The sequence below is a fragment of the Pseudorca crassidens genome, chromosome 1, assembly GCF_039906515.1.
Source record: "Pseudorca crassidens isolate mPseCra1 chromosome 1, mPseCra1.hap1, whole genome shotgun sequence".
In the NCBI taxonomy this organism is placed as follows: domain Eukaryota; kingdom Metazoa; phylum Chordata; class Mammalia; order Artiodactyla; family Delphinidae; genus Pseudorca; species Pseudorca crassidens.
The window spans coordinates 9,255,447-9,281,350 of NC_090296.1; the positions used below are offsets into that span (position 1 = coordinate 9,255,447).

Sequence of the window (25,904 nt, forward strand, 5' to 3'; positions counted from 1 at the left end):
CCATGTCTGTACTCGGCCCTTCAGAGAGAGAGAGAGAGAGAGAGAGAGAGAGAGACAGAGACAGAGAGAGTGGGAGCTGGGGCGCTGGAGCTGGCGATGCTAGGAGACCCTTTGCTAACCCGCCATGCCAGGTGTTCGTTAGCCCTACAAGGTGAGGTCTGGGCCTGGACCCAGGTGTGAAATATTCCAGGCAGGCACGTCCACTCATGGGAACTCAAAAATATTAATGTCTCCCTCAGCATTGATCCTCTTAACCAAGGCAGGAATTTCCTCATCTGCAAATGAATAATTGACCTTCCCAGTAGAAGAACAGAATCCTAACTGTGGGGTTTGCCAATTTCTGTCCTGCTGTAGAACCGTGCACTGTGCTTTGGTAAACGTGACGGGCATTCCATAAGTCAGGTGTTTGCTTATCAGAGCCCGTGTTGACAGTCTACTGTTGAACTTCAGGCCGACGAGCAATGTTCTGATTTCTCAGGCCAGCACACTCTTCTAGAACGTGCAAGCCCTGTAAGGATTGTTGTAAGCTACAGCTTTAAAGCAGGGGCTGAGAAGGAAGGAAAGAGGGCATATTGGGGTCACTGCGCAAGAGACGATGTTATTTTCTCTTTCCAACTCTCTCTTCTTGCCGGATGCTTCTGCCTATTCTGGCCACTTTGCTATGGGGCTTTGCTCACTGGATTCCTGTGCAGGGGCTCAGAAATTGCACTGCGCTGGAGGCAAGCAAGCCCAGTGAGTGCAGCCTCCGCCCCCGGGGAAGAGGCTGATCTGTCAGCAGGGGCGCTGCTCCTCGGCTCCCTGGGGAAGCCCCAGGAGGTCAGCTCCAAGAGGACCAGGGATGCTCCTCTGTCTTGTGTCCTGCTTAAATTCTTTACTTAAGTGCCTGGCAAAAGCAGATGCTCAATAAATATCAGATGAAGGAATGAGCGCAGATTCAGCATTGCCAGAGCTTCCAAGTGTTCAAGGGAAGCCCCGAAGATGGATTTTTAGTATGGAATTTAACTATTTGTTAAACCCCGTGTGGTCCAGAGTAGATACGTGTGGAGGCGGGATCCTGCTTGTTGACCTAAATCCAGGCCACCTGAGCCTCTCTCTGCTCTCCAGGAAACCTACAGGGGCTGGGGCACTGATCAAAGTGTTGTCCCTGATAGCTTATGAGGGCCTGGTGGCCCAGCCCCGCCAGCTTCTCCATCACCAGGCTCCAGCAACACCGGCGTCCTTTCCATTTCTTGAATGAATCTGGGTCTTTGCTGCTATCGCATAAGGACAAGTCCTTCCCGTGCAGCAGGAGAGGCGGATCCTCCCCCGTCCCGCACTGTTCCGTGGAGACTGGCCTTGGCACCTGGCCTACTGGCCTCTCCTCCCCAGGTCCTTCCATCATCTTGCCTGCCTGATAACCCATCCCTCACCTCGCTAGTCTTTGACTGTCTTGTCCTTCTATTCCAACCGTGCATTGCCATGGCTGTCCTTGGTCCTTGTCATCTCCTGGGATGGCCCCACCTTTGGAAGGTTCTGTGCAAACATTCTTACTTGTGGCCACAGCCTCCTATTTTTCTTGCCCTCTCATCTAGGTACGCCTGCTACGCCTGTTCTTTCACCATATCAACAGTACTCCGCTTCCCTCATCTCCTATGTTCATTTTCTTCCCCAATTGAGCCACTTCCCATAGTATAACCAGAATCCCCAACACCCTTGAACGTTGGCTGCCCATCTGGCAAATCGCCAACTCTGGAGCAATCCACTGTCTACCGTTCTTGGGCCCACTGAGCTTGGCTAGAGTAATTCACATAAGAAATGCATGCCTCCTGGCTCCAGCCGGGCCCTCAAAGCCGCTGGAAGACCTTCAGGCTTCCCTCCCTGCCCTTGACCATCATGTATCCTCTCAACACCTGCATCCTCCTCAAACCTCGAATCCTTCCAGGGCTGCCTCATCCTTCCTTCCTTCCTTCATCCTCCTCCTTAACCTATGAACCATCCTGTCTCCGGATCTGATTAGTTTCTTTTCTCTGGAACACTCCTTTCCCCCATTTTGCTTGTCCTTTGGGACTCAGCTTCTATGTCTCTTCCTCTGGGAAACCCTCTCGAGCCGTCCCCTCCCAGCACCCCAGGCTGGACACCCCTTCTCTCTGCTCCCAGAGCACCTGCTCTCACCTGACACTGGATCACCCTACTCTGTGACACTGTCCTAATTATCGTCCCTGTTGCCACGGCCTCCTGGAAGACAGACTTGCTCAGGTTCACTGCTGGGACCCTCGCAGCAAGAAAGATACTGAAGCATTAAGTGTTCAGTAGATATCCTTTCACCTGCAGCCTACGCTTTCTACCTGTGTATGCGGTTCTGCCTCTACCAGCCCTTCCTCCCTCTCTCCATGTACCAGATTCTAACCCCTGTCAAACTCAGCTCACAGTTCACTCCCTTCACAGCCTCTTTTTTATTTACATCTTTATTGGGGTATAATTGCTTTACAATGGTGTGTTAGTTTCTGCTTTATAACAAAGTGAATCAGTTATACATATACATATGTTCCCATATCTCCTCCCTCTTGCATCTCCCTCCCTCCCACCCTCCCTATCCCACCCCTCTAGGTGGTCACAAACCACTGAGCTGATCTCCCTGTGCCATGCGGCTGCTTCCCACTAGCTATCTATTTTACATTTGGTAGTGTATATACGTCCATGCCTCTCTCTCACTTTGTCACAGCTTACCCTTCCCCCTCCCCATATCCTCAAGTCCATTCTCTAGTAGGTCTGTGTCTTTATTCCTGTCTTACCCCTAGGTTCTTCATGACATTTTTTTTCTTAAATTCCATATATATGTGTTAGCATACGGTATTTGTCTTTCTCTTTCTGACTTATTTCACTCTGTATGACACACTCTAGGTCCATCCACCTCATTACAAATAGCTCAATTTCGTTTCTTTTTATGGCTGAGTAATATTCCGTTGTATATATGTGCCACATCTTCTTTATCCATTCATCCGATGATGGGCACTTAGGTTGTTTCCATGTCCTGGCTATTGTAAATAGAGCTGCAATGAACATTTTGGTACATGACTCTTTTTGAATTATGGTTTTCTCAGGGTATATGCCCAGTAGTGGGATTGCTGGGTCATATGGTAGTTCTATTTGTAGTTTTTTAAGGAACCTCCATACTGTTCTCCATAGTGGCTGTACCAATTCACATTCCCACCAGCAGTGCAAGAGTGTTCCCTTTTCTCCACACCCTCTCCAGCATTTATTGTTTCTAGATTTTTTGATGATGGCCATTCTGACTGGGGTGACATGATATCTCATTGTAGTTTTGATTTGCATTTCCCTAATGATTAATGATGTTGACCATTCTTTCATGTGTCTGTTGGCAATCTGTATATCTTCTTTGGAGAAATGTCTATTTAGGTCTTCTGCCCATTTTTGGATTGGGTTGTTTGTTTTTTTTGTTATTGAGCTGCATGAGCTGCTTGTAAATTTTGGAAATTAATCCTTTGTCAGTTGCTTCATTTGCAAATATTTTCTCCCATTCTGAGGGTTGTCTTTTGGTCTTGTTTATGGTTTCCTTTGTTGTGCAAAAGCTTTGCAGTTTCTTTAGGTCCCATTTGTTTATTTTTGTTTTTATTTCCATTTTTCTAGGAGGTGGGTCAAAAAGGATCTTGCTGTGATTTATGTCATAGAGTGTTCTGCCTATGTTTTCCTCTAAGAGTTTGATAGTTTCTGGCCTTACATTTAGGTCTTTAATCCATTTTGAGCTTATTTTTGTGTATGGTGTTAGGGAGTGATCTAATCTCCTACTTTTACATGTACCTGTCTAGTTTTCTCAGCACCAATTATTGAAGAGGCTGTCCTTTCTTCACTGTACATTCTTGCTTCCTTTATCAAAGATAAGCTGACCATATGTGCGTGGGTTTATCTCTGGGTTTTCTATCCTGTTCCATTGATCTATATTTCTGTTTTTGTGCCAGTACCATACTGTCTTGATTACTGTAGCTTTGTAGTATAGTCTGAAGTCAGGGAGCCTGATTCCTCCAGCTCTGTTTTTCGTTCTCAAGATTGCTTTGGCTATTCGGGGTCTTTTGTGTTTCCATACCAATTGTGAAATTTTTTGTTCTAGTTCTGTGAAAAATGCCAGTGGTAGTTTGATAGGGATTGCATTGAATCTGTAGATTGCTTTGGGTAGTAGAGTCATTTTCACAATGTTGAATCTTCCAATCCAAGAACATGGTATATCTCTCCATCTATTTGTATCATCTTTAATTTCTTTCATCAGTGTCTTATAATTTTCTGCATACAGGTCTTTTGTCTCCTTAGGTAGGTTTATTCCTAGATATTTTATTCTTTTTGTTGCAATGGTAAATGGGAGTGTTTTCTTGATTTCACTTTCAGATTTTTCATCATTAGTGTATAGGAATGCCAGAGATTTCTGTGCATTAATTTTGTATCCTGCTACTTTACCAAATTCATTGATTAGCTCTAGTAGTTTTCTGGTAGCATCTTTAGGATTCTCTATGTATAGTATCATGTCATCTGCAAACAGGGACAGCTTTACTTCTTCTTTTCTGATTTGGATTCCTTTTATTTCCTTTTCTTCTCTGATTGCTGTGGCTAAAACTTCCAAAACTATATTGAATAAGAGTGGTGAGAGTGGGCAACCTTGTCTTCTTCCTGATCTTAGTGGAAATGCTTTCAGTTTTTCACCATTGAGGATGATGTTGGCTGTGGTTTTGTCATATATGGCCTTTATTATGTTGAGGAAAGTTACCTCTATGCCTACTTTCTGCAGGGCTTTCATCATGAATGGGTGTTGAATTTTGTCAAAAGCTTTCTCTGCATCTATTGAAATGATCATATAGTTTTTCTCCTTCAATTTGTTAATATGGTGTATCACGTTGATTGATTTGCGTATATTGAAGAATCCTTGCATTCCTGGAATAAACCCCACTTAATCACGGTGTATGATCCTTTTAATGTGCTGTTGGATTCTGTTTGCTAGTATTTTGTTGAGGATTTTTGCATCTATGTTCATCAGTGATATTGGCCTGTAGGTTTCTTTCTTTGTGACATTCTTGTCTGGTTTTGGTATCAGGGTGATGGTGGCCTCATAGAATGAGTTTGGGAGTGTTCCTCCCTCTGCTATATTTTGGAAGAGTTTGAGAAGGATAGGTGTTAGTTCTTCTGTAAATGTTTGAAAGAATTCGCCTGTGAAGCCATCTGGTCCTGGCCTTTGGTTTGTTGGAAGATTTTTAATCACAGTGTCAATTTCAGTGCTTGTGATTGGTCTGTTCATATTTTCTATTTCTTCCTGATTCAGTCTTGGCAGGTTGTGCATTTCTAAGAATTTGTCCATTTCTTTCAGGTTGTCCATTTTATTGGCATAGAGTTGCTTGTAGTAATCTCTCATGATCCTTTGTATTTCTGCAGTGTCAGTTGTTACTTCTCCTTTTTCATTTCTAATTCTACTGATTTGAGTCATCTCCCTTTTTTTGTTGTTGTTGTTGTGGTATGCGGGCCTCTCACTGTTGTGGCCTCTCCAGTTGCAGAGCACAGGCTCCGGACATGCAGGCTCAGCGGCCATAGCTCACGGGCTCAGCCGCTCTGCGGCATGTGGGATACTCCCGGACCGGGGCACGAATCCGTGTCCCCTACATCGGCAGGCGGACTATCAACCACTGCGCCACCAGGGAAGCCCCTCCCTTCTTTTCTTGATGAGTCTGGCTAATGGTTTATCAATTTTGTTTATCTTCTCAAAGAACCAGCTTTTAGTTTTATTGATCTTTGTTATCATTTCCTTCATTTCTTTTTCATTTATTTCTGATCTGATCTTTATGATTTCTTTCCTTCTGCTAACTTTGGGGTTCTTTTGTTCTTCTCTCTCTAATTGCTTTAGGTGCAAGGTTAGGTTGTTTATTCAAGATGTTTCCTGTTCCTTAAGGTAGGGTTGTGTTGCTATAAACTTCCCTCTTAGAACTGCTTTTGCTGCATCCCATAGGTTTTGGGTCGTCGTGTCTCCATTGTCATTTTTTTCTGGGTATTTTTTGATTTCCTCTTTGATTTCTTCAGTGATCACTTCGTTATTAAGTAGTGTATTGTTTAGCCTCCATGTGTTTGTATTTTTTACAGATCTTTTCCTGTAATTGATATCTAGTCTCATAGCATTGTGGTCGGAAAAGATACTTGATACAATTCCAATTTTCTTAAATTTACCAAAGCTTGATTTGTGACCCAAGTTATGATCTATCCTGGAGAATGTTCCATGAGTGCTTGAGAAAAATGTGTATTCTGTTGTTTTTGGATGGAATGTCCTATAAATATCAATTAAGTCCATCTTGTTTAATGTATCATTTAAAGCTTGTGTTTCCTTATTTATTTTCATTTTGGATGACCTGTCCATTGGTGAAAGTGGGGTGTTAAAGTCCTCTACTATGATTGTGTTGCTGTCGATTTCCCCTTTTATGGCTGTTAGTATTTGCCTTATGCATTGAGGTGCTCCTATGTTGGGTGCATAAATATTTACAATTGTTATATCTTCTTCTTGGATCGATCCCTTGATCATTATGTAGTTTCCTTCTTTGTCTCTTGTAGTAGTCTTTATTTTAAAGTCTCTTTTGTCTGATATGAGAATTGCTACTCCAGCTTTCTTTTGGTTTCCATTTGCATGGAATATCTTTTTCCATCCCCTTACTTTCAGTCTGTATGTGTCTCTAGGTCTGAAGTGGGTCTCTTGTAGACAGCAGATATATGGGTCTTGTTTCTGTATCCATTCAGCCAATCTGTGTCTTTTGGTGGGAGCATTTAATCCATTTACATTTAAGGTAATTACCATTATGTATGTTCCTTTTCCCATTTTTTTAATTTTTTTGGGTTTGTTATTGTAGGTCTTTTCCTTCTCTTGTGTTTCTTGCCTAGAGAAGATCCTTTAGCATTTGTTGTAAAGCTGGTTTGGTGGTGCTGAACTTCCTCCGCTTTTGCTTGTCTGTAAAGGTTTTAATTTCTCCATCAAATCTGAATGAGATCCTTGCTGGGTAGAGTAATCTTGGTTGTAGGCTTTTCTCCTTCATCACTTTAAATATGTCCTGCCAGTCCCTTCTGGCTTGCAGAGTTTCTGCTGAAAGATCAGCTGTTAACCCTATGGGGATTCCCTTGTGTGTTATTTGTTGTTTTTCCCTTGCTGCTTTTAATATGTTTTCTTTGTATTTAATTTTTGACAGTTTGATTAATATGTGTCTTGGCGTATTTCTCCTTGGATTTGTCCTGTATGGGACTCTCTGTGCTTCCTGGACTTGATTAACTATTTCCTTTCCCATATTAGGGAAGTTTTCAACTATAATCTCTTCCAATATTTTCTCAGTCCCTTTCTTTTTCTCTTCTTCTTCCGGAACCCCTATAATTCGAATGTTGGTGCGTTTAATGTTGTGCCAGAGGTCTCTGAGATTGTCCTTATTTCTTTTCATTCTTTTTTCTTTATTCTGCTCTGCAGTAGTTATTTCGACTACTTTATCTTCCAGGTCACTTATCCGTTCTTCTGCCTCAGTTATTCTGCTTTTGATCCCATCTAGAGTATTTTAAATTTCATTTATTGTGTTGTTCATCGTTGCTTGTTTCATCTTTAGTTCTTCTAGGTCCTTGTTAAACGTTTCTTGCATTTTCTCCATTCTATTTCCAAGATTTTGGATCATCTTTACTATCATTATTCTGAATTCTTTTTCAAGTAGACTGCCTATTTCCTCTTCATTTGTTAGCTCTGGTGGGTTTTTATCTTGCTCCTTCATCTGCTGTGCATTTCTCTGTATTCTCATTTTGCTTAACCTACTGTGTTTGGGGTCTTCTTTTCACAGGCTGCAGGTTTGTAGTTCCTGTTGTTTTTGGTGTCTGTCCCCAGGGGCTAAGGTTGGTTCAGTGGGTTGTGTAGGCTTCCTGGTGGAGGGGACTAGTGCCTGTGTTCTGGTGGATGAGGCTGGATCTTGTCTTTCTGGTGGGCAGGTCCACGTCTGGTGGTGTGTTTTGGGGTGTCTGTGGACTTATTATGATTTTAGGCAGCCTCTCTGCGAATGGGTGGGGTTGTGTTCCTGTTTTGCTAGTTGTTTGGCATAGGGTGTCCAGCACTGTAGCTTGCTGGTCGTTGAGTGAAGCTGGGTGTTGGTGTTGAGATGGAGATCTCTGGGAGATTTTCGCCATTTGATATTATGTGGAGCTGGGAGGTCTCTTGTGGACCAGTGTCCTGAAGTTGGCTCTCCCACCTCAGAGGTACAGCACTGACTCCTGGCTGCAGCACCAAGAGCCTTTCGTCCACATGGCTCAGAATAAAAGGGAGAAAAAGTAGAAAGAAAGAAAGAAAGAAAGAGGATAAAATAAAATAAGGTAAAATAAAATAAAGTTATTAAAATAAAATAATAATTATTAAGAAAAAAAATTTTTTTAAGTAAAAAACAAAAACAGATGGATAGAACCCTAGGACAAATGGTGAAAGCAAAGCTATACAGACAAAATCTCACACAGAAGCATACACATACACACTCACAAAACGAGGAAAAGGGGAACAAATAATATATCTTGTTCTCAAAATCCACCTCCTCAGTTTGGGATGATTCGTTGTCTATTCAGGTATTCCACAGATGCAGGGACATCAAGTTGATTGTGGAGATTTAATCCGCTGCTCCTGAGGCTGCTGGGAGAGATTTCCCTTTCTCTTCTTTGTTCTCACAGCTCCCAGGGTTCAGCTTTGGATTTGGCCCCGCCTCTGCGTGTAGGTCGCCTGAGGGCGTCTGTTCTTCGCTCAGACAGGACGGGGTTAAAGGAGTAGCTGCTTCGGGGGCTCTGGATCACTCAGGCCGGGGAGAGGGAGGGGTACGGAGTGCGGGGTGGACCTGCGGCGACAGAGGCCATCATGACGTTGCACCAGCCTGAGGCGCGCCATGCGTTCTCCCGGGCAAGTTGTCCCTGGATCCTGGGACCCTGGCAGTGGCGGGCTGCACAGGCTCCGGGAGGGGAGGTGTGGAGACTGACCTGTGGTCGCACACAGGCTTCTTGGTGGCGGCGGCAGCAGCAGCCTTAGCGTCTTATGCCCGTCTCTGGGGTCCGCGCTGTTAGCTGCGGCTCGCGCCCATCTCTGGAGCTCATTTAAGCAGCGCTCTTAATCCCCTCTCCTCGCGCACCAGGAAACAAAGAGGCAAGAAAAAGTCTCTTGCCTCTTTGGCAGGTCCAGACCTTTTCCCGGACTTCCTCCCGGCCAGCCGTGGCGCATTAACCCCCTGCAGGCTGTGTTCACGTCGCCAACCCCAGTCCTCTCCCGGCACTCCGACCAAAGCCCGAGCCTCAGCTCCCAGCCCCGCCCGCCCCGGCGGGTGAGCAGACAAGCCTTTCGGGCTGGTGAGTGCCGATCGGCCCTGATCCTCTGTGCGGGAATCTCTCCGCTTCGCCCTCCGCACCCCTGTGGCTGTGCTCTCCTCCACGGCTCCAAAGCTCCCCCCCGCCCCCGCCACCCACAGTCTCCGCCTGCGAAGGGGCTTCCTGGTGTGTGGATACCTTTCCTCTTTCACAGCTCCCTCCCACTGGTGCAGGTCCCATCCCTATCCTTTTGTCTCTGTTTATTCTTTTTTCTTTGGCCGTACCCAGGTACGTGGGGGAGTTTCTTACCTTTCGGGAGGTCTGAGGTCTTCTGCCTGCATTCAGTAGGTGTTCTGTAGGAGTTATTCCACGTGTAGATGTATTTCTCATGTATGTGTGGGGAGGAAGGTGATCTCCGCGTCTTACTCTTCCGCCATCTTCCGAGTAGAGTCCACAGCCTCTTTTTTGATAACCCTAGAAGGAGATCATCCCCTTTCCCTCTGAATGCTGCAGGTACTGGGTCTGTGTCACACGCATGCGATTTCTCATTTACTTTTTTTTTATACTATAATTATTTCGATCTACGCAAGCTCCTTGTGGATAGGCTCTCTAGCTAGGTCATCTCTCTAGTCCTAGCAGTTAACTTAGAACATTTTGGATGGACAGGCAAGTGGAAATGTAACAAGAGATGCTTACTGGAAACTTGTTTCCTGCCGCTGTGACAAATTAACCATAAACTTGGTGACTTAAAAACAACACAGATTTATTATCTTCTGGTTCTGGAGACCAGGCATCACTGGGCTGAAATCAAGATGTCAGCAGGGCTGGTTCCAGAAGGAGGCTCCAGGGAGGATCCATTTCTTTGCCATTTCACGTCTCGACAGGGGACCTGCAATTCTTGGCCTGTGGCCCCTTCATTGTATCCCTCCAGCCTTCTCTGTGTCTGACACTTCTGCCTCCTCTTTTTATAAAGACCCTTGTGATGACATTGGGTCACCCAGATAACCCAGGATAATTTTCCATCTCAAGATCCTTTGCTTAATTACATCTGCAAAGTCCCCATTACCCTATACACATTTACAGGTTCCAGGGACTAGGTCCTGGTGATCTTGGGGGACCATCATTCAGCTTATTACAGTAGTATTTATTACGTCAGTAATAGTTGATGAGGAAGTCACACTTCTTGGCTCCCTGATGCTTACTTTTTAAAATAAATTTATTTATTTTATTTATTTATTTTTGGTTGCGTTGAGTCTTCGTTGCTGCGCGCAGGCTTTCTCTAGTTGCGGCGAGCGGGGGCCACTCTTCGTTGCAGTGCGCGGGCTTCTCATTGCAGTGGTTTCTCTTGTTGCAGAGCACGGGCTCTAGGTGCGTGGGCTTCAGTAGTTGTGGCTCTCCGGCTCCAGAGCGCAGGCTCAGTAGTTGTGGCGCACAGGCTTAGTTGCTCCGCGGCATGTGGGATCTTCCCGGACCAGGGCTCGAACCCGTGTCCCCTGCATTGGCAGGCGGATTCTAAACCACTGTGCCACCAGGGAAGTCCCTCCCCGCAGTTTTAATTCCGCCAGAAAAGTTGAAGGATTTCTTTTCTATGGGACGTGGATATTGGAGTCAGTCATCTAGGGATGCATCGTTTATAAAGTTCCCAGACCTTGGTCCTGAAAAGCCGGCCCAAAAAGACATAAATCACTGGATTCAGGCAGCTGTTCATGAAAGCAAAGAAGTTGGCCCATTGCAGGCCCAGGTCGGTGAAATTCTCCCAGAAGCAGCCTCTGACAGCCCGCACCTCGAACAGGAATTCCAGGAAGGCAAAGAAGTGGTAAGGGGTCCAGCAGAGCAGGAAGGCAGCCACAAGCAAGAGGATCAGGGCCGTGGTCTTGCCATCCGTGGGCCCCCCGTGCCTTGTCTTTCTGACCTCCCCCCGCCCTCGCAGGGCTGCCAGGATGTGACAGTTGAAGAAGACAATTGCAACCAGTGGGAGAAGGAACCCCAGCACGTTTAACTCCACCATCCTTGCAAAGGGCCAGGCCTCGCTGGGGTACAGCAACACACAGGCGGAGATGTTCAGTTCCGGGACAGCTTTGACGGAGCGCAGCAGGAACGTGGGGATACTTAGGAGGCCCCCCATGGCCCAGATGAGCACGCAGGTGGCCTGAGCCCACCGCTGTCGCCGCCGCCTCCAGCTGGCCATGGGGTGCACCAGCACGCGGTAGCGGTCCTGGCTGATGGCCACTACCAGGAAGATGCTGATGAAGAGATTGGCCTTGATGACACCGTTGACCACGCGGCAGAGGAGGGCTCCAAAAGGCCAGTTGAATTCCTTCCAGATGTTCTCTGCCCAGAAGGGCAAGCCCAAGATGAACACCAGGTCGGAAGCCGCCAGGTTGGCCAGGTAGATTTCTGCCGCGTTCAGACGCCGTCGGGCCAGGAGAAAGACGGACAGCACAAAGAGGTTTCCCAGCAGCCCACAGAAGCAGATGGTGATGATAAATGTGGGTAAGACTCTATGCAGCAGGTCCCAGGCTTCCTGAGCGCTGTCGCAGGACGTGGCATTTGGAGGCGGGAGCTGGCTCTGGTTGGAGGACTGGAACTCCAGGAGGGTCCGGGAGGCCATCCACGGTGACCTGCAATGAACATCACAGAGCATCACACGGGAGGCGGCCATTCTAGCCCGCAGCCCAGCCAGTGTGTCCCCAGTTTTGGAAAATAAAGTTTTATTGGCACACAGCCGCATCCATTCATTTACCTTTTGTGTTACAACAGCAGAGTTGAGTGGTTGCAACAGTGGCCCTTTGGCCTGCAAAACTGCAAATACTTACCCCCTATTCCCTTAGAGGAAAAGTATGCTGACCCCGGGTATAAAGGAAAGGACCAAGGCTTTTGAAACCCGAGTTCAAATCTTGACGTAACTACTTGTTGTGGGCCACTTACACCAACTGACTTTTATTGTCCTTTTTGAACATTGGACCTAATTGTATCCCTCTTGTGGGATTGTGGCAAGGACTGGCGAGTGTATCTGTGGAGAGCTTGGCCTGGTCGCCTGGCTTAGAGGAAGCGCTCAGTGGAAAGGGAGGACGAGTCTTACTTACAACCATACCATTATTATCAGCAGTGTTTCGTTACACAAAGTACTGACACAAAGTAGGTGCTCGTGTTTGATTGAAGGAGCACCTACTTTGCGCCAGTACTTTGCCAGGTGCTGGAGATCCGGGGAACGGGGCCCAGCCCCCTGGAGGTGCTCACCATCTAGAGGGAGGCAGACATGGAGACAGTGGTCGATGACCGAAGATGGAATGAAGCAAGGAAGAGGCCCGGCCCTCAGGGATGCTGATCCACTGGGACGGGGACCAGTCAGGTGGAGGAGGTGAGGGCAGTAGTAGAAGGTGGGGGGTTTCTGGCACTCCACACCTAAAATCCCTCCTCCCACCTGGATGAGTTAATATATGCAAAGTGCTTCAAAGGGTTCCTGGCTCTTTGTAGGCACTTGCTACCCGTTAGCTACTGTTATCATCATCGTTATCCTTAGTGATGCCTAACAGTCCTTCCCTTCAACTGGGCGAAACTCATAGCATCCAACACAAGATATTGCCTAAGAGAGCTGATCTCGGGAAAACCTATTCGGCTCTGCAGTCTTAGGCAATCACTTTGTGTCTCTGAGCCCGACTTTCCTCATCTGCGGAGGACGTGATGACCTTCTCGCTGTGACACTGCAACCCACACACTGTGCTATTCACATTGGGTAAAATCCACGGGTCCCTCCATTCATTCATCCACTGGACAAGTATGTACTGAGCACACCATGTGCTAGGCACTGTTCTAGGTGTTTGGGACATAGCCGTGAATCAAACGAGCAACACCCCCTGCCCTCAAGGTGCTTCTAGCCTTATGGGAGGAGAGAGGCGATGGCAATAAGTATACTGAATAAACCTGTTAGCCGGGGAGGGGCAGCCATGGAAGCGGTGAGATGCGATCAGGCTCTAGGTATGGTCTGAAGGTAGAATCACCATGATTTCCAGTCAGATATGGGTTATGACAAAAGGGGAATTGCGTGAAGCTTAGATGTTTGGCCTGAGCCCCCGGAAATAGGAAGCTGCAGTCAACTGAACTGGAGACGACAGAGTGACGATAGAGCAGGTTTCTTGGCGGGGAAGATGGGGGGTTCACATCTGGACATGTGAAGGCTGAGCCGTCTGTCGGACATCAGGTGGGGATACTGGGGCAGTTGGCTACACAGCACTGGTGTTGAGAGACCACGTCTGAGACAGTGATACATCATTGGGAGTTGTAATCACATGGATGGTATTTGGTATTTAAAGCCACAGGACTGGATGAAATCACCAAGGGAGAGTGCAGGCAGAGAAGAGAATCAGCTGCTGGGCTGCCAGTTGACAGGTCAGCAGAGGACACGGGAAATGAAGGGTTAGGAGGCTATGACATATCCATGGCTTACAGGGTTCTGACCCAGAGCATATGGAGGAGAAAGGACACTCTTCTTCTGTCATTGATTTCAGGGCATAAATCCACAATGAAGTATTTATTTTGTTATTTGGCAATACTTTTCAATTTTGCAATGAGTCCTTCTGGCAACAATGAGCAAAAAAAGAACGTTTAATGACAATTTAAGTCCTGAACTTCTGTCTCTCAGGGAAGTCAATGATGAATGTGTAACTTTGCACACACAATTTGTAATTGCATATAAACGAGTTTCAGTATTTTACCAATTGATATGGAGGTTATATTTGACAAGATTTACAAAATCCTAAAACATAAGATTTGTAGTTCAGAATTACTGAGCTATGAACTTTTGTGCTGAAGTTGATGAGGAATTTTTTTTTGGCCGTGCCGTGAGGCTTGTGAAATCTTTGTGAAGTTCCCCAACCAGGGATCAAACCCATGCCCTCGGCAATTAAAGCACAGAGTCCTACACACTGGACCGCCAGGGAATTCCCTTGATGAGGAATTAAAGCAACTCTAGCGTGCATTTTCTTTCTCTGCCGCCCATCGTAAATCAATTTCAGAAGACACTAAGTGCTGTAAAATGTTACTCAACTATTTGTTACAGCAGAGTTGAGAAATTTTGTAGAATTTTGTTCCAAATCGATGAGGAATCTTCGAACCAGTATTCAATGAGTGGAGCACTGAAGCAGCAGCTTTTAGAGCTTTTAGCAGATTGTAGTTATTGAGAACAAAATTTTATGCAGAAAATAATCGAAATTTATAGCTAAAAAGGCAAGGGAGAAAATGATCAAACTAAGCGATGAGTGGTCAAATGGTGCACAAGATTTAATTGTTGAATTTTGTAACGAGCTTTGGAATGTCTCAATTTGTGGGAAGCATCTTTTCAATTGGAGAAGTTCATATTTTGTACAAAATTGAGATGAAATTGGGACAGTCCCTGATCTGCCACATCTAAATCTGACTAAGCAATCACAACTTATAAATAGCTACAACTTATCTGAAGAGTTTAATGCGGTGAAATTATTTGCTGAAGGAACTCGAACTAAGGCAAAAAGACAGCACCCGTGAAAATATCTGGGCTGAAATATTTACATAATTCCATATGCAAAGAATTAGACTTGAGAATAGCCTCTGCTTGGCAGAATTTGCTCAGAGTTTATCAGATACCTCAACACCTGCAGAGAGAACATTTTCTTCATTAAATATTTTCTAGTCCAAGAGGAGAGTCGATTGAAGGTGCTAATTTAAATTTATTAACCATAAAATTTGAAGGAGAAAAAGTTCAGGCAATTATATGGAACCATTAAAGATAATAAGACCATATTGAGAGAAAAATACATTCTCTGGAAAATGCCAAAGACATATGAGAGTCAGGTACAAGCCCAAGAAGCTTGTAGCACTTGCATATGTGCCCAAACTAACTATTTTGCTTATGTTATTTTTCAATGTTCAGTTAATTAGCATAAAGAAAATCTTTCATTTTGCCTTAATATATGTAGATGGATGAATATATTTAGACTTTTCTGGAAAAAATATTTTTGACTAGAGCTGCTTTATAGCCCCATAATGTAATATAACCAATTAGTTGGGGGGGGTGTGTACGTATGCATACATGCATATATAATTAAATATACATATTTTTTAAAAATAGCTTTTGATTAGAACTACTTGATAACTCCATCAATATAATATAATCAGTTTTAAGTGTCTTGTAGTAATTTGCTTTGGCAGCCACAGGAAAGCAATACACTCAGATACCTGGTGGCCCCTCCACGCCCCCTCCCCCTGGCAGCCCCCTTGTACTACACACACATGTGGGAACTGCTTCCTAATGGCCAACTGCCGTTGGGCCTCATGCCATTCCTTCCTGTGTGCTTCTCTGCACGTGCTAAGGAAGCTCTATGTGCCATGGAAAACCCGAGCATCTTCGTCTCGGCCCCAATCTCCCACCGACGCTGGGGCTGCAGAGTAAGCCCCTGATGCCAGATCCGACCCTTCACTGTCAGCCACACCTGTGATCTGTGGGCTGTGCTGGGCTTTAGGTAACCTGATCCTGACAACATGCCTGGGAGGAGGGATGGCTGTCTTGTGCCCATTGTACAGATGGGCAAACAGAGGTGAAGAGAAGTGAAGTGACTTGCCTACATTCATACGGCGATAGGAGCCAGTCTGTTTATACATGGCTCTTCTTCCAGGCCCAGCTCAGGGTCAGGCCTCTTTTACCTAGCGTGCTATGACCGTAAAGAGAATGGGCCTGGTGTTAGGGAGCCTGGGCTTGGGTCCTGGGGTCACCAAACTGTGATTCTGGGCAAGTCAGATAACTTCTCTGAGCCTCAGTTTGTTCGTCTGTAGAATGGGAATAACGGCAGTTATTACAAAGAGTCATGGTGAAGCTTGAAGGAGATTATACCTGTAGAATCCCCTTGTAGGCTGCAAAGCATCAAATATGAAGCTCAAATGATGATGACCACCACGACAATAATAATGGTGATGACCACGGTAGTAATAATGTGACGATAAAGTGTCCTGGTCCCTCCGAGTGTAAGCAACCTCTCCTTCATGTGGGCTACTCTGGTGTCGGAACACGAGGTTGGAAAGTACCAAGAGACCCCTTTTCTGCTCTTCCTGAGCTGCGGAACAGTTCAGGGATTACCTGGCACCTAACACACTAGGAAACTAAGGAACTAAAATTCCGGAAAGCCGAGTTCCAGGAGGGCCTGGCTTCTTGGCAGTGGGATTCTCGTTCGCCTCCAGCCTTGGAGCTTTCACCACCAGGAGGTTTAAGGAGAAGCTGGAAGGAGGGGAGCGGTTCGTTGTGGATGCTGAGACAGACCCCGGATGTGGTCTGCTTTGCTTCCCTCCCTTTCCTCCTCCAGGTCACCTTGAACGTGTGAGACAGGGGTCAAGTCCCCTCTGAAGTGTGGGTGTCTGGGCAGGAAAGGGTGGCTTTGGGAGGCAGTGGAGGGGGCCCGGCTCCTGTGTGCTCCTGAGGGACCACAGGTCAGCAAGAGGCAGGGGCTGCCCGGGCACCGCCAGACCAAAACATGGGCTGTACCCCAGAGCCGTGCAGTCGGCAGAATGATGGTCCCCAAAGGTGTCCACATCCTAGTCCCTGGAACCTGCAAATATGTTCCCTTACATGGTAAAGGGGACTTTGCAGACGGGGTTGAGGTAAGAATCTTGAGATGGGGAGATGATGCTGGATTATGGAGGTGGGCTTGACGTCATCACGAGTGAAAGTGATTTCATTTATAAGTAAAAGAGGGAGGTAGGGGGCGGTCAAAGGCAGGAAAAGAGTAGAAGATGCTATGCCATTGGCTTGGAAGATGGAGAAGGCGCCATGAGCTAGGGAACACTGGCAGCCTCTAGAAGCCAGAAAAAGCAAGGAACGGCTTCTCCCTTCGAGCCTCCAGAAGGAGAACAACCCTAGCCAACACCCTGGCTTTAGCCCAGTGAGGCTGATTTTGAACCTCTGACCTCCAGGAATATCAGATGACACATTTGTGTTGTTTGAAGCCGCTAGCTTTGTGCTAATTTGTTACAACAGCAACTGGACAGTAATACACGGGTCAAGGCTTCACCCTGCCCAGGAAACCAAGAACTGTCACCTATGCCACCAGCAGAAACCTCTTACTTCAGCTCGAATCTGATTGGTTCAGCAGACACGGCCCGCCATCCCATGGGACGCGGCTGGGTCTGTGGCCATGGCACGTGTTTGCTCCAGCCGAGCCTATTTTCAGGAGGTCGTCTTTACCAGCTGCTGCCTGTGTTTACGTAAAGTTGGCCAGAGAGGAGAAAGCTTCCTTTGTTGGTTCCGAGTCTTAGCTCTGATATTTGCCTGGCACGTAGTACATGGTCAAAACCCAGCAGCTATTGATATGATTAGTCATATTTGATCTTATCTGAAAAAGTCAAGAGTGACATTGGGCAAGTCTACTAGAGATGATGGATTCTGTAATTTCTATGAGATACTTTCTGAGTTCTGCACATGAGAACACTGGTGCGTGCTACTTCTTCAACAAATTAGCCTTCTTCAAATTAATTCCAATTTCAACAGTGAGGTGAGGATAAAGGCATTTGAAATACAGACATAGATATTAAAGGATGTCAACCCAATCACATCATAAGATACTGTTTTCAATCCACAAATAACCCAACCAGTTATTGGCATTATGAAATTTTGTAAGCAATCCTGGGGAGACCAATTTGATTTTTATAAATTGGAATTTGTAGACTGTAACTGGTCAGAGTCCACACGGAGCTCTGATGACTGTATTCAGCTTCTCCATGTTTCATGTGACCTTGAGGTAAAGAGCTGCCGGAGGTACTCTCCTGTTTCAAACATCCTTCCTCCTCCTCTTCTGGAAAAGCATCTAAAACCCAAAGTAGGCATGGAACACAGTCTCTTAAATGGATTCAGGATTACAACAACAGAAACAACAGAACAGAAAGCTGAAACAGAAAGCTGAAAACTCTGCCAATATTAGTTGTAAAAGGAAAATTTTTTCCCCTGAGATATGAATCTTCTCTTATATTTTACTCTGATAAGAGAGGAAAAAAAGATGGTCATTTACTTACCCAGACAAAGTGAAAGAGGTCACAACTTCAGCTGGGCTTTCTGATGGTGAGAGTGGCCTCTGGAGGTATCTTCTGTTCTGGGAAGCCCTGTGGAAGTGTGGTGGTCTTAAATTACATAACTCCTACTCCAGTGATGTCATCGGCTGGACTGCTGAAAAAATGAGTCTTTCAGACAGAGGAGACAAGCTGGAATTTTGAAAGAAAAACAACTTTGCACTTTAGGGCTGAAAAGTGATTACTCAACTACCATCTCCATCTTTAATTTCGTAACATCTGGGAAGGTCCCGCGATCCTGCCCAAGAATGATATGGTGACCAACATGCCCTTAAAACACATTTGGGCGTCGCTGAGTCCCCACAAGTCTGAGTGATGACTTTACCCATTCGCACTGGGGACCTGAATGCTTGGGGCTCTGCAGCAGCTTTTGTGGGAGCTGACTTGAATGTCCACTTTTGAATTTGGGTCACGAAGGGTACATCACCAAGAATCCATCACTGTGGACCCCATTAAACAAACAGTGAGCCACAAAGAGCTTGACTCATGCAACAGGCAGAGCTGAGTAAGGTCAGATGCACTTTTCCATCATCTTCCCTGGCAGTTCTGAAGTCTGTTTTTGACGTAAGTCTGCGGATATCAAGTTGGACCACTCAGGGCCTCGTGTTCAGACAGTCTGACATTTCTGGCCTTTTTGAGAGTCAGACCTCAAGAGCCTTTGACCGGATGCCGCCTACTTTCTATCTTAGCCCCTAAAAATGAAGATGTTCTAATCTCCCTCCCTAAGTGCAGGAGAATGCTTCCACACCAGGGCTTGATTCCAGCTTCTGGAAAGTGACTCCCAAATCTCAGGCCTCTGTCCTCCCTACACCCTAGTCCTGCCTCTTGGACGCTCTGCTTGTATTTCTTGATGTCACCTTGAGCCTGGCGTGTCTGGAGCAGAAAATGTCCCCTTTGTCCTCAGAATCTGGCCTCCTCACCATGTTTCCCTTTTCTATTACTAACACCTCACTGGAGATAAACTGCACTTTTGAATTTCCTAGCAGTTTTCTCCCATTGCTGGACATCTTAAAATTGTGGAAGCAGGTTGAAAAAAAAAAAGGACACCCCAAGGATCAGATGTGTATTTTAGGGAGGAAGCTGGAATTTATCTCTGGGGAAGGGCCCTTCGTATCAGGAGAGGTCGGGGACTTTTTCAGTCATGCAGATGTTAGGTGAGTGCCTGCCATCATTTTGGGGTAGATTTTAACTAGAGAAATGTCCCCAAATCCCAGTCGCCAGTCCTTCCTAATTAGTAACGTAGATCAGAGTCTCACCAGCCAGACCCGCCTTTGCAGAAGGCGGCTGGCTTTTCTCCCTTTGATGTGAGTTTATACAGGATTGTTTCTGAGAAGTATCTGCTCTCAGGAGATGTCTGCCAGCGCCAACACAGATTTACCCACAGGATATCACGACTCCGGCCCTGCCGGGAGGTGGGGTGCACAGGCCTGACCTTGGCTTTGCCTCACGTGGAGGACAGACTGTGAGAAGTGGCCTGTGCGTGGCAGGGCCACGTGGCCAGGACTGTCAGTATGTCACACGCCACTAGTGAGGGCTGAGTAAGTGGCACTGTGACAGCCCTGCCGAGGCCTTGGGGAGCCCCACCCTGTGGTGGAATGGAAAGTTCTCTGAAGAAAACGGATGCTTCCACTGTTGCTTTCCGGGATGGAAAAAGGGAAGTGGGCCTTGGTGCAGGGAGGAGAGGGTCTCCTTCTGCCTCTGGGGCTGTGGGGTGTGGGAGCCTGAATTCTGGGGTCTGAGGGCAGGGTGAGGGAACCCCACGTGTAGGAAGGGACCACAGATCCCTGGAACGTGGAGAAGATGGGAGGAGGCTGAGAGTGACATGGCAAAGGCCTGGTATGAGCTGTTCTGGGTGGAAGTCCCCTGGGCACTGGGACCCTTGTGGGGAGGTGGGCATAGGTATTCATAAAAGCAATAGATAGAAGTCACACATATTAGTTGACATGGCTGAAATGAAGACATCTTCATAGATACCCAAGAAAAGTATAGTAACCCATCCCTAAGAGGTAGTAAAAGTAATGTTCATCCACGTTTACTAAATAATTAGGCCCCGTTTTGTGAACCATAGAAATCACAATTCTCCGATCATTATACCAGAAGAAGAATGCCTCCGAGTTCCTGTGAAATCTGTATTCTGATCGTACAGTGGACTGTGAAATGCTTTGTTCACTAAGTATGTGAACTTAATATACGTTAGTTAATAAAACTGATTTTTTTTTAATTTTTTTTTTTTTTGAGGTACGCGGGCCTCTCACCGTTGTGGCCTCTCCCTTTGCGGAGCACAGGCTCCAGACGCGCAGGCTCAGCGGCCATGGCTCACGGGCCCAGCCGTTCCGCGGCACGTGGGGTCTTCCCGGACCGGGGCACGAACCCGCGTCCCCTGCATCGGCAGGCGGACTCTCAACCACTGCGCCACCAGGGAAGCCCCCTAAAGCTGTTTTTTAATGTGTTAAAAATTATTTTAACAGATTTAAAATGATTATTTTAACTAATTTAAAATGATTACAGCAGAGACCGTTATAAGGCACAAAGAGGTGGCTGGTGGAAGAAACAGAGGACAGCCTGGCCAGCTGGGCGGGACAGACCGACCCTCCCTGAAATTGCCCTCAGTGTTAACGCAGCAGGACCCCAGGCAGGTACGGTTGGGCTCGGACTATGCTCGATGCAGATTCAAGGAAAGGATGCGCCGGAGTTGTAGGAACTTGGGGACGAAGAGGTTATGTCCCCACTCTGGCATTCAGGATCACTTTCCGGCTCTCCAGCCGCTAAGCCCTGGAGTCACTTGGTCTCTTCTCCTTTCTAGTCACATCCAGCTGCTTCTTCAAGGTCAAAGGCTCTGGTATATTTCATCCAGCGCAACTCTACGAATGATATCTATATGCCTAGCCTTTTGCACGGGGGTGTGGGCGAGGGTCCTACTCAGCCCTTAAAATAGCTGGCATCTCTCTTACAACCTCCACTGCAGTTAGGGAAAGAAAACTACTGCGGGGCGACTTCCCACCAGGATGAAAGGCAGCATTTTCGTTTCCGTCTAGCTAGTGCTCTTCCCCTCTGCCCAAGCCTTCCTTCCCATCTTGGTTTTAGACACTCATGCAGCAAATAAGCCTGCAACAAAGAACCCCAAACCAATCTCCTTGCTTTCTGATTTTTTCCCCTTCAGTTTATCCTTGGGCTAGATGAATATTCCAGAAAGACTTGGATTTTGTCACTTCAACCCCCCTGGAATTCACAGACTCCTTGGCAGTCCTGCTGTATCACCCAGAGCCACCTCTACCTGGTTCTTCCATTCTGGCTGAGAGGGAAGTCCCATGGGCCTAATGCATCTGGACTCACCGACCTGTGAGCGTTCGCTAGCAATCACCATCCTAATCCTCTCTTTCTGCTTCACGTGCATGCATCATTCAAATCCCATTGTAAGCTCTGCTGCTTTGTAAGCGCAGGTCTGAACGTTTTTCTTCCTGTTCTGCGAACACGTGGGGAGCAGCTCCATGGGGCCAGGGCGAACTGGGGGCGGGGGGCAGAGAGGACGTCTCAGCATCCGTGCTGGGCCACTCACGCTCGGGTGGATCTAGCAGGTGAGCAAGCAGACACCTGCAGCCCTGTGTGGCAAAGGCCACGGCAGAAGAGCACCGCACAGCTGCAGCACGAAGGGGGCAGGGCGGGGCAGGGCTGGAGTAACGGGTCATGATGCCAGGGAGATAAAAATAAACTCCTCCGTGTAGGTTTAACAAAGCGCAAAGATCCAGAAATCAACAGGGAGACAGCTGCCAACTTGAGTGTGTCCTGGGCATTCAGGCGGTGCAGGCACTGCCCTGGCCTGAGTTCATGGCCGTTTAGAAGCCAAGGGTTCTTGGGGCCTGTCACTCTGCAGAGAAAACTCCGCTGGGACAGGGGTTCCATGGACCACGAAAGTTTAAGAAAGTCCACAGAAAACTCTCCATCCCCACGTTGGTCTTGCTCTGGGAGATCAGGTTTTCTCAGCTGGGTAGTGGGCTCACTAGAAACCTCCTCTTAGGGAAGCTGGGAGGATCCCATGAGCTAACACAGCCTGGAGCTTGGCACATGCTGGCACTCAGGAAATGCCCCCCAGGGGCAACACTCAGAAGGGGTCTGCCAGAGGATGGTCAGCCATGTTCCTCGGTGTTCTACTGCCTAAGTCAGACCATGGCATGTCCTGTCTCGGGCCCAGGAGGACACTAAGATTGGACAGTGGCCCTCAAGGCCACAGCGCCCCACCCCCTGATGCATTTCTGAACACCCCTTTCACTCTTTCCACCTGTTCCCTGGCCTCCTCGCTCTCTTTTGAACAAGCCGTGCTGTCTCCTACCTCAGGGCCTTTGCACTGGCCATTCTCTCTGCCTGGAGCGCCCTTCCCATAGGGACCTGCACGCTCACTCCCTCAGGTCCTTCTGGTCCCCACACATCCCCCCCCTTATCAGAGAGCCCTCCCCTGAAATAGCCTTCTCTCCGCCTGACCAGCTTCACTGTTTGTTACAGCCGTTATCATCACCTGGATACGTTCGTCCGTTTATCTTTTACTTCCTGTCTCTCCCAGCAGAATGTGAGCTGCACCGGGCAAAGGGTTTATCTCTTTTGATTAGAGTCATGTTCCCAGCTCCTACAACAGGGCTCACATGCTTAATAAATATTTGCTGAATGACTTCATAACTCTATTTATTTATATACAAGAATATCAACAGCTTGTCTCTGTATCAACATGCATGTCCCAAACCCCTTGTGGGTGCCAGGTCCTGTGTGGGCACTGGAGGGACAAAGGTGAATGCTGTCCCCTTGAGCAGCTCTTGGTCTGGCTGAGCACAAAGACAGGCAGACATCCAATGACTATACTTTGTGGAATGCAAAGTGGCAATGAAGTGCCAAGCTTCTGTCTGAGTGTCAAGACTGAAAGGATTTAATTCTGCTCAAGGCAGAGTTGGGAAAGTTTCATGGTGGAAGGATATTTGAGTGGGGTTTTGAGAGACGAATAGGAGTTTGTATGTCAGGCAAGCTGAGAAAAATATTGTAGATGGAAGGACCCGCATGCATACCATAAACACACATGTGCACAGATGTGTTTGTGGAACACTCACTTGGAACTTGCAGTCAGAAAGCCCAGGTTCTAGCCGTTCCCCTACCCCGCCCCATTTAGTCTTTCTTTACGTGAGATCACATAGCTCCTACCCTGGGGCAGGCCCTGTGCAGGTGTGCCCCCAAAGGCTCTTGGTTTGGTGCAGGAAAGGAATTAAACAGTTTCAGATCTTAGAGAGTGGGTACAGAGGGGGAGGCCGTCCACCTGCAATGCTCCTGGAAGGGAGCTGGGTAACCCACACAACCCTGGGAATGCTCTGACCCTCGGTTTCTTTATCTGAGATCATGCCCTACTTTGAGAGCAGTTCTGAAGGTCATACACATGCATGGAAACTGTCAACATCACTTTATACAGATGTTCACAGGGTAAGATGAATGTTTATATATTGATGTAGTTTTCCCACTTTTATGACTTTTCTCTGTGTAATCTAGGAGAAAGTACCCATTTTCTAGTCAGCCTAGATGCCTAACTGGCCCACATGTACCACAAAAAATGGGACCATGAAGTAAAATTCCTCTTCCTTTGAAACCAGTAGTTCTCATAGGGTGTATTTAATGGAGATGGAATTGATGCCGTGAGCGTTTGTCTTTAACATAGATCATGTTGGCCCCCATGATGGGGGGTGCTTCTTTGAGCTGCAGACTCTGGGTACAGGGGAACTGAATGCGGAAGATAACTTTTACCTTTCCTGTAAGACTCAGGGTCACCCTTGACAGACAAGCAAACAGAGAAAACCACCTGTGATTGTAATTGTGGTGCGTTCTATGAAGAAACAGCTCAGGATGCAGTGTTCCACAAAACAGAGAGGGTGTGAGGGCTTGTACCAAGGGAGGTCAGGGAGGCAGAGGGAAAACTGGGAGCAACAGGAGAAACCAATTGCAGAGCCAGAGGAGCTGAGTGAGGGCAGAGGGAACAGCATAAACAAGGGGCCTGAGGCTGTGACAGCTCCCTCTGCCTGAGGAACTGAAGAAGCGAACACAGAAGGTGGAAGGGCTGGAGCGGAGGTGGATGCTGGGCAGGGCCAGACCAGACGGAGCCTGGGACAGCGGCTGATGGAGTTTGGAGCTTCCCAGGTCCAGTGGCATTGCAGGGTGCAGGAGGTCCAAGGGATCAGGACCTGTGAGAGTAAAAGGAAGGAAGGATCTGGGGCAAAGGGAGAACGGAGCTGCAGCGTAGTCTTAAGAGAAGCCTCCGAAGACCTGTGAAAATTCCTGGATGGGATGACCCTTCAAAGCTGTCTGAGTTGGGGCAAGATGGCTGGGCTTCCTACCTTCTCTCAGCCACTGGATGCAGGATGCCCTGGAAGAAGTAGCGCTTAAGGTAAGCACTACCTGCCGGCAGCTTCCCTGGCAGCTGGGGTAGGCGGTCCCTCATTCCCTAAGGAGCGTCCGGGTGGCACATCGACCAGAAACAGGAAGCCACCAAAGGGTTCTAAACATCTAGAACGGTCAGCCTAGCTCTTGTGTGGCGGATGGGCTGGAAGGGTTCAAGGCTGGAAGGGGAACCAGAGATGGGGATGGGTCTGAGATGCTGTTTGGAGGTAGGGCCGGGAGTGCCTCGTGGTGCATGGGGCAGAGGGAAGCGTCAAAGATTTTTCTAGGAGTAACTGGGTGGTACCATTAACCGAGATGGGGGAGATGAAGGGAGGAATATGTCTCTTAAAAAGAGAATCAAAAAGGCTGGTTTGGGACTTAAGTTGGAGATGCATGTGAAATACCTAAATGGCTTTCCAGTAGGCATTTGGATCAGAGAAGATTTTTCAGAAGAGAGTTGTTGGCATAGATGTGTATCAGTCAGGGCTCTCCAGAGAAGCAGAACAAATAAGATCTATCTATCATCCATCTGTCTATCTATCTATCTATCATCTGTCTATCATCCATCTGTCTATGTATCTATCTATCATCTATCTATCTATCTATCTATCTATCTATCTATCATCTATCTATCATCTATCTATCTATCTATCATCTATCATCCATCTATGTATCTATCTATCATCTATCTATCATCTATCTATCAATCTATCATCTATCTATCATCTATCTATCATCCATCTGTCTATGTATCTATCATCCATCTATCTATCATCTATCTATCATCTATCTATCATCTATCTATCTATCATCTATCTATCATCTATCTATTTTTCTATCTATCTATCATCCATCTGTCTATGTATCTATCTATCTATCTATCATCTATCATCTATCTATCATCTATCTATTTTTCTATCTATCTATCATCTATCATCCATCTGTCTATGTATCTATCATCTATCATCTATCTAGCTAGCTATCTATCATCTGTCTATCTATCTATCTATCTATCTATCTATCTATCTATCTATCATCTGTCACCCATCTGTCTGTCTATCTATCACCTATCATCTATCTATCTATCTATCTATCTATCA

General features: G+C 46.8%; 1 protein-coding gene across 1 annotated transcript in view; it reads right to left on the bottom strand.

The window, feature by feature from the left end:
- Positions 1–2,620: 2,620 nt before the first annotated feature.
- The window catches only part of BDKRB1 (bradykinin receptor B1), a 62,788-nt gene continuing 39,504 nt past the window's right edge, over positions 2,621–25,904 (bottom strand). The window contains 2 exon segments of the mRNA XM_067726439.1: positions 2,621–11,936; positions 18,349–18,534. Coding sequence (XP_067582540.1) covers positions 10,868–11,926 — 1,059 coding nt within the window. The 5' untranslated portion in view covers positions 11,927–11,936; positions 18,349–18,534 and the 3' untranslated portion in view covers positions 2,621–10,867.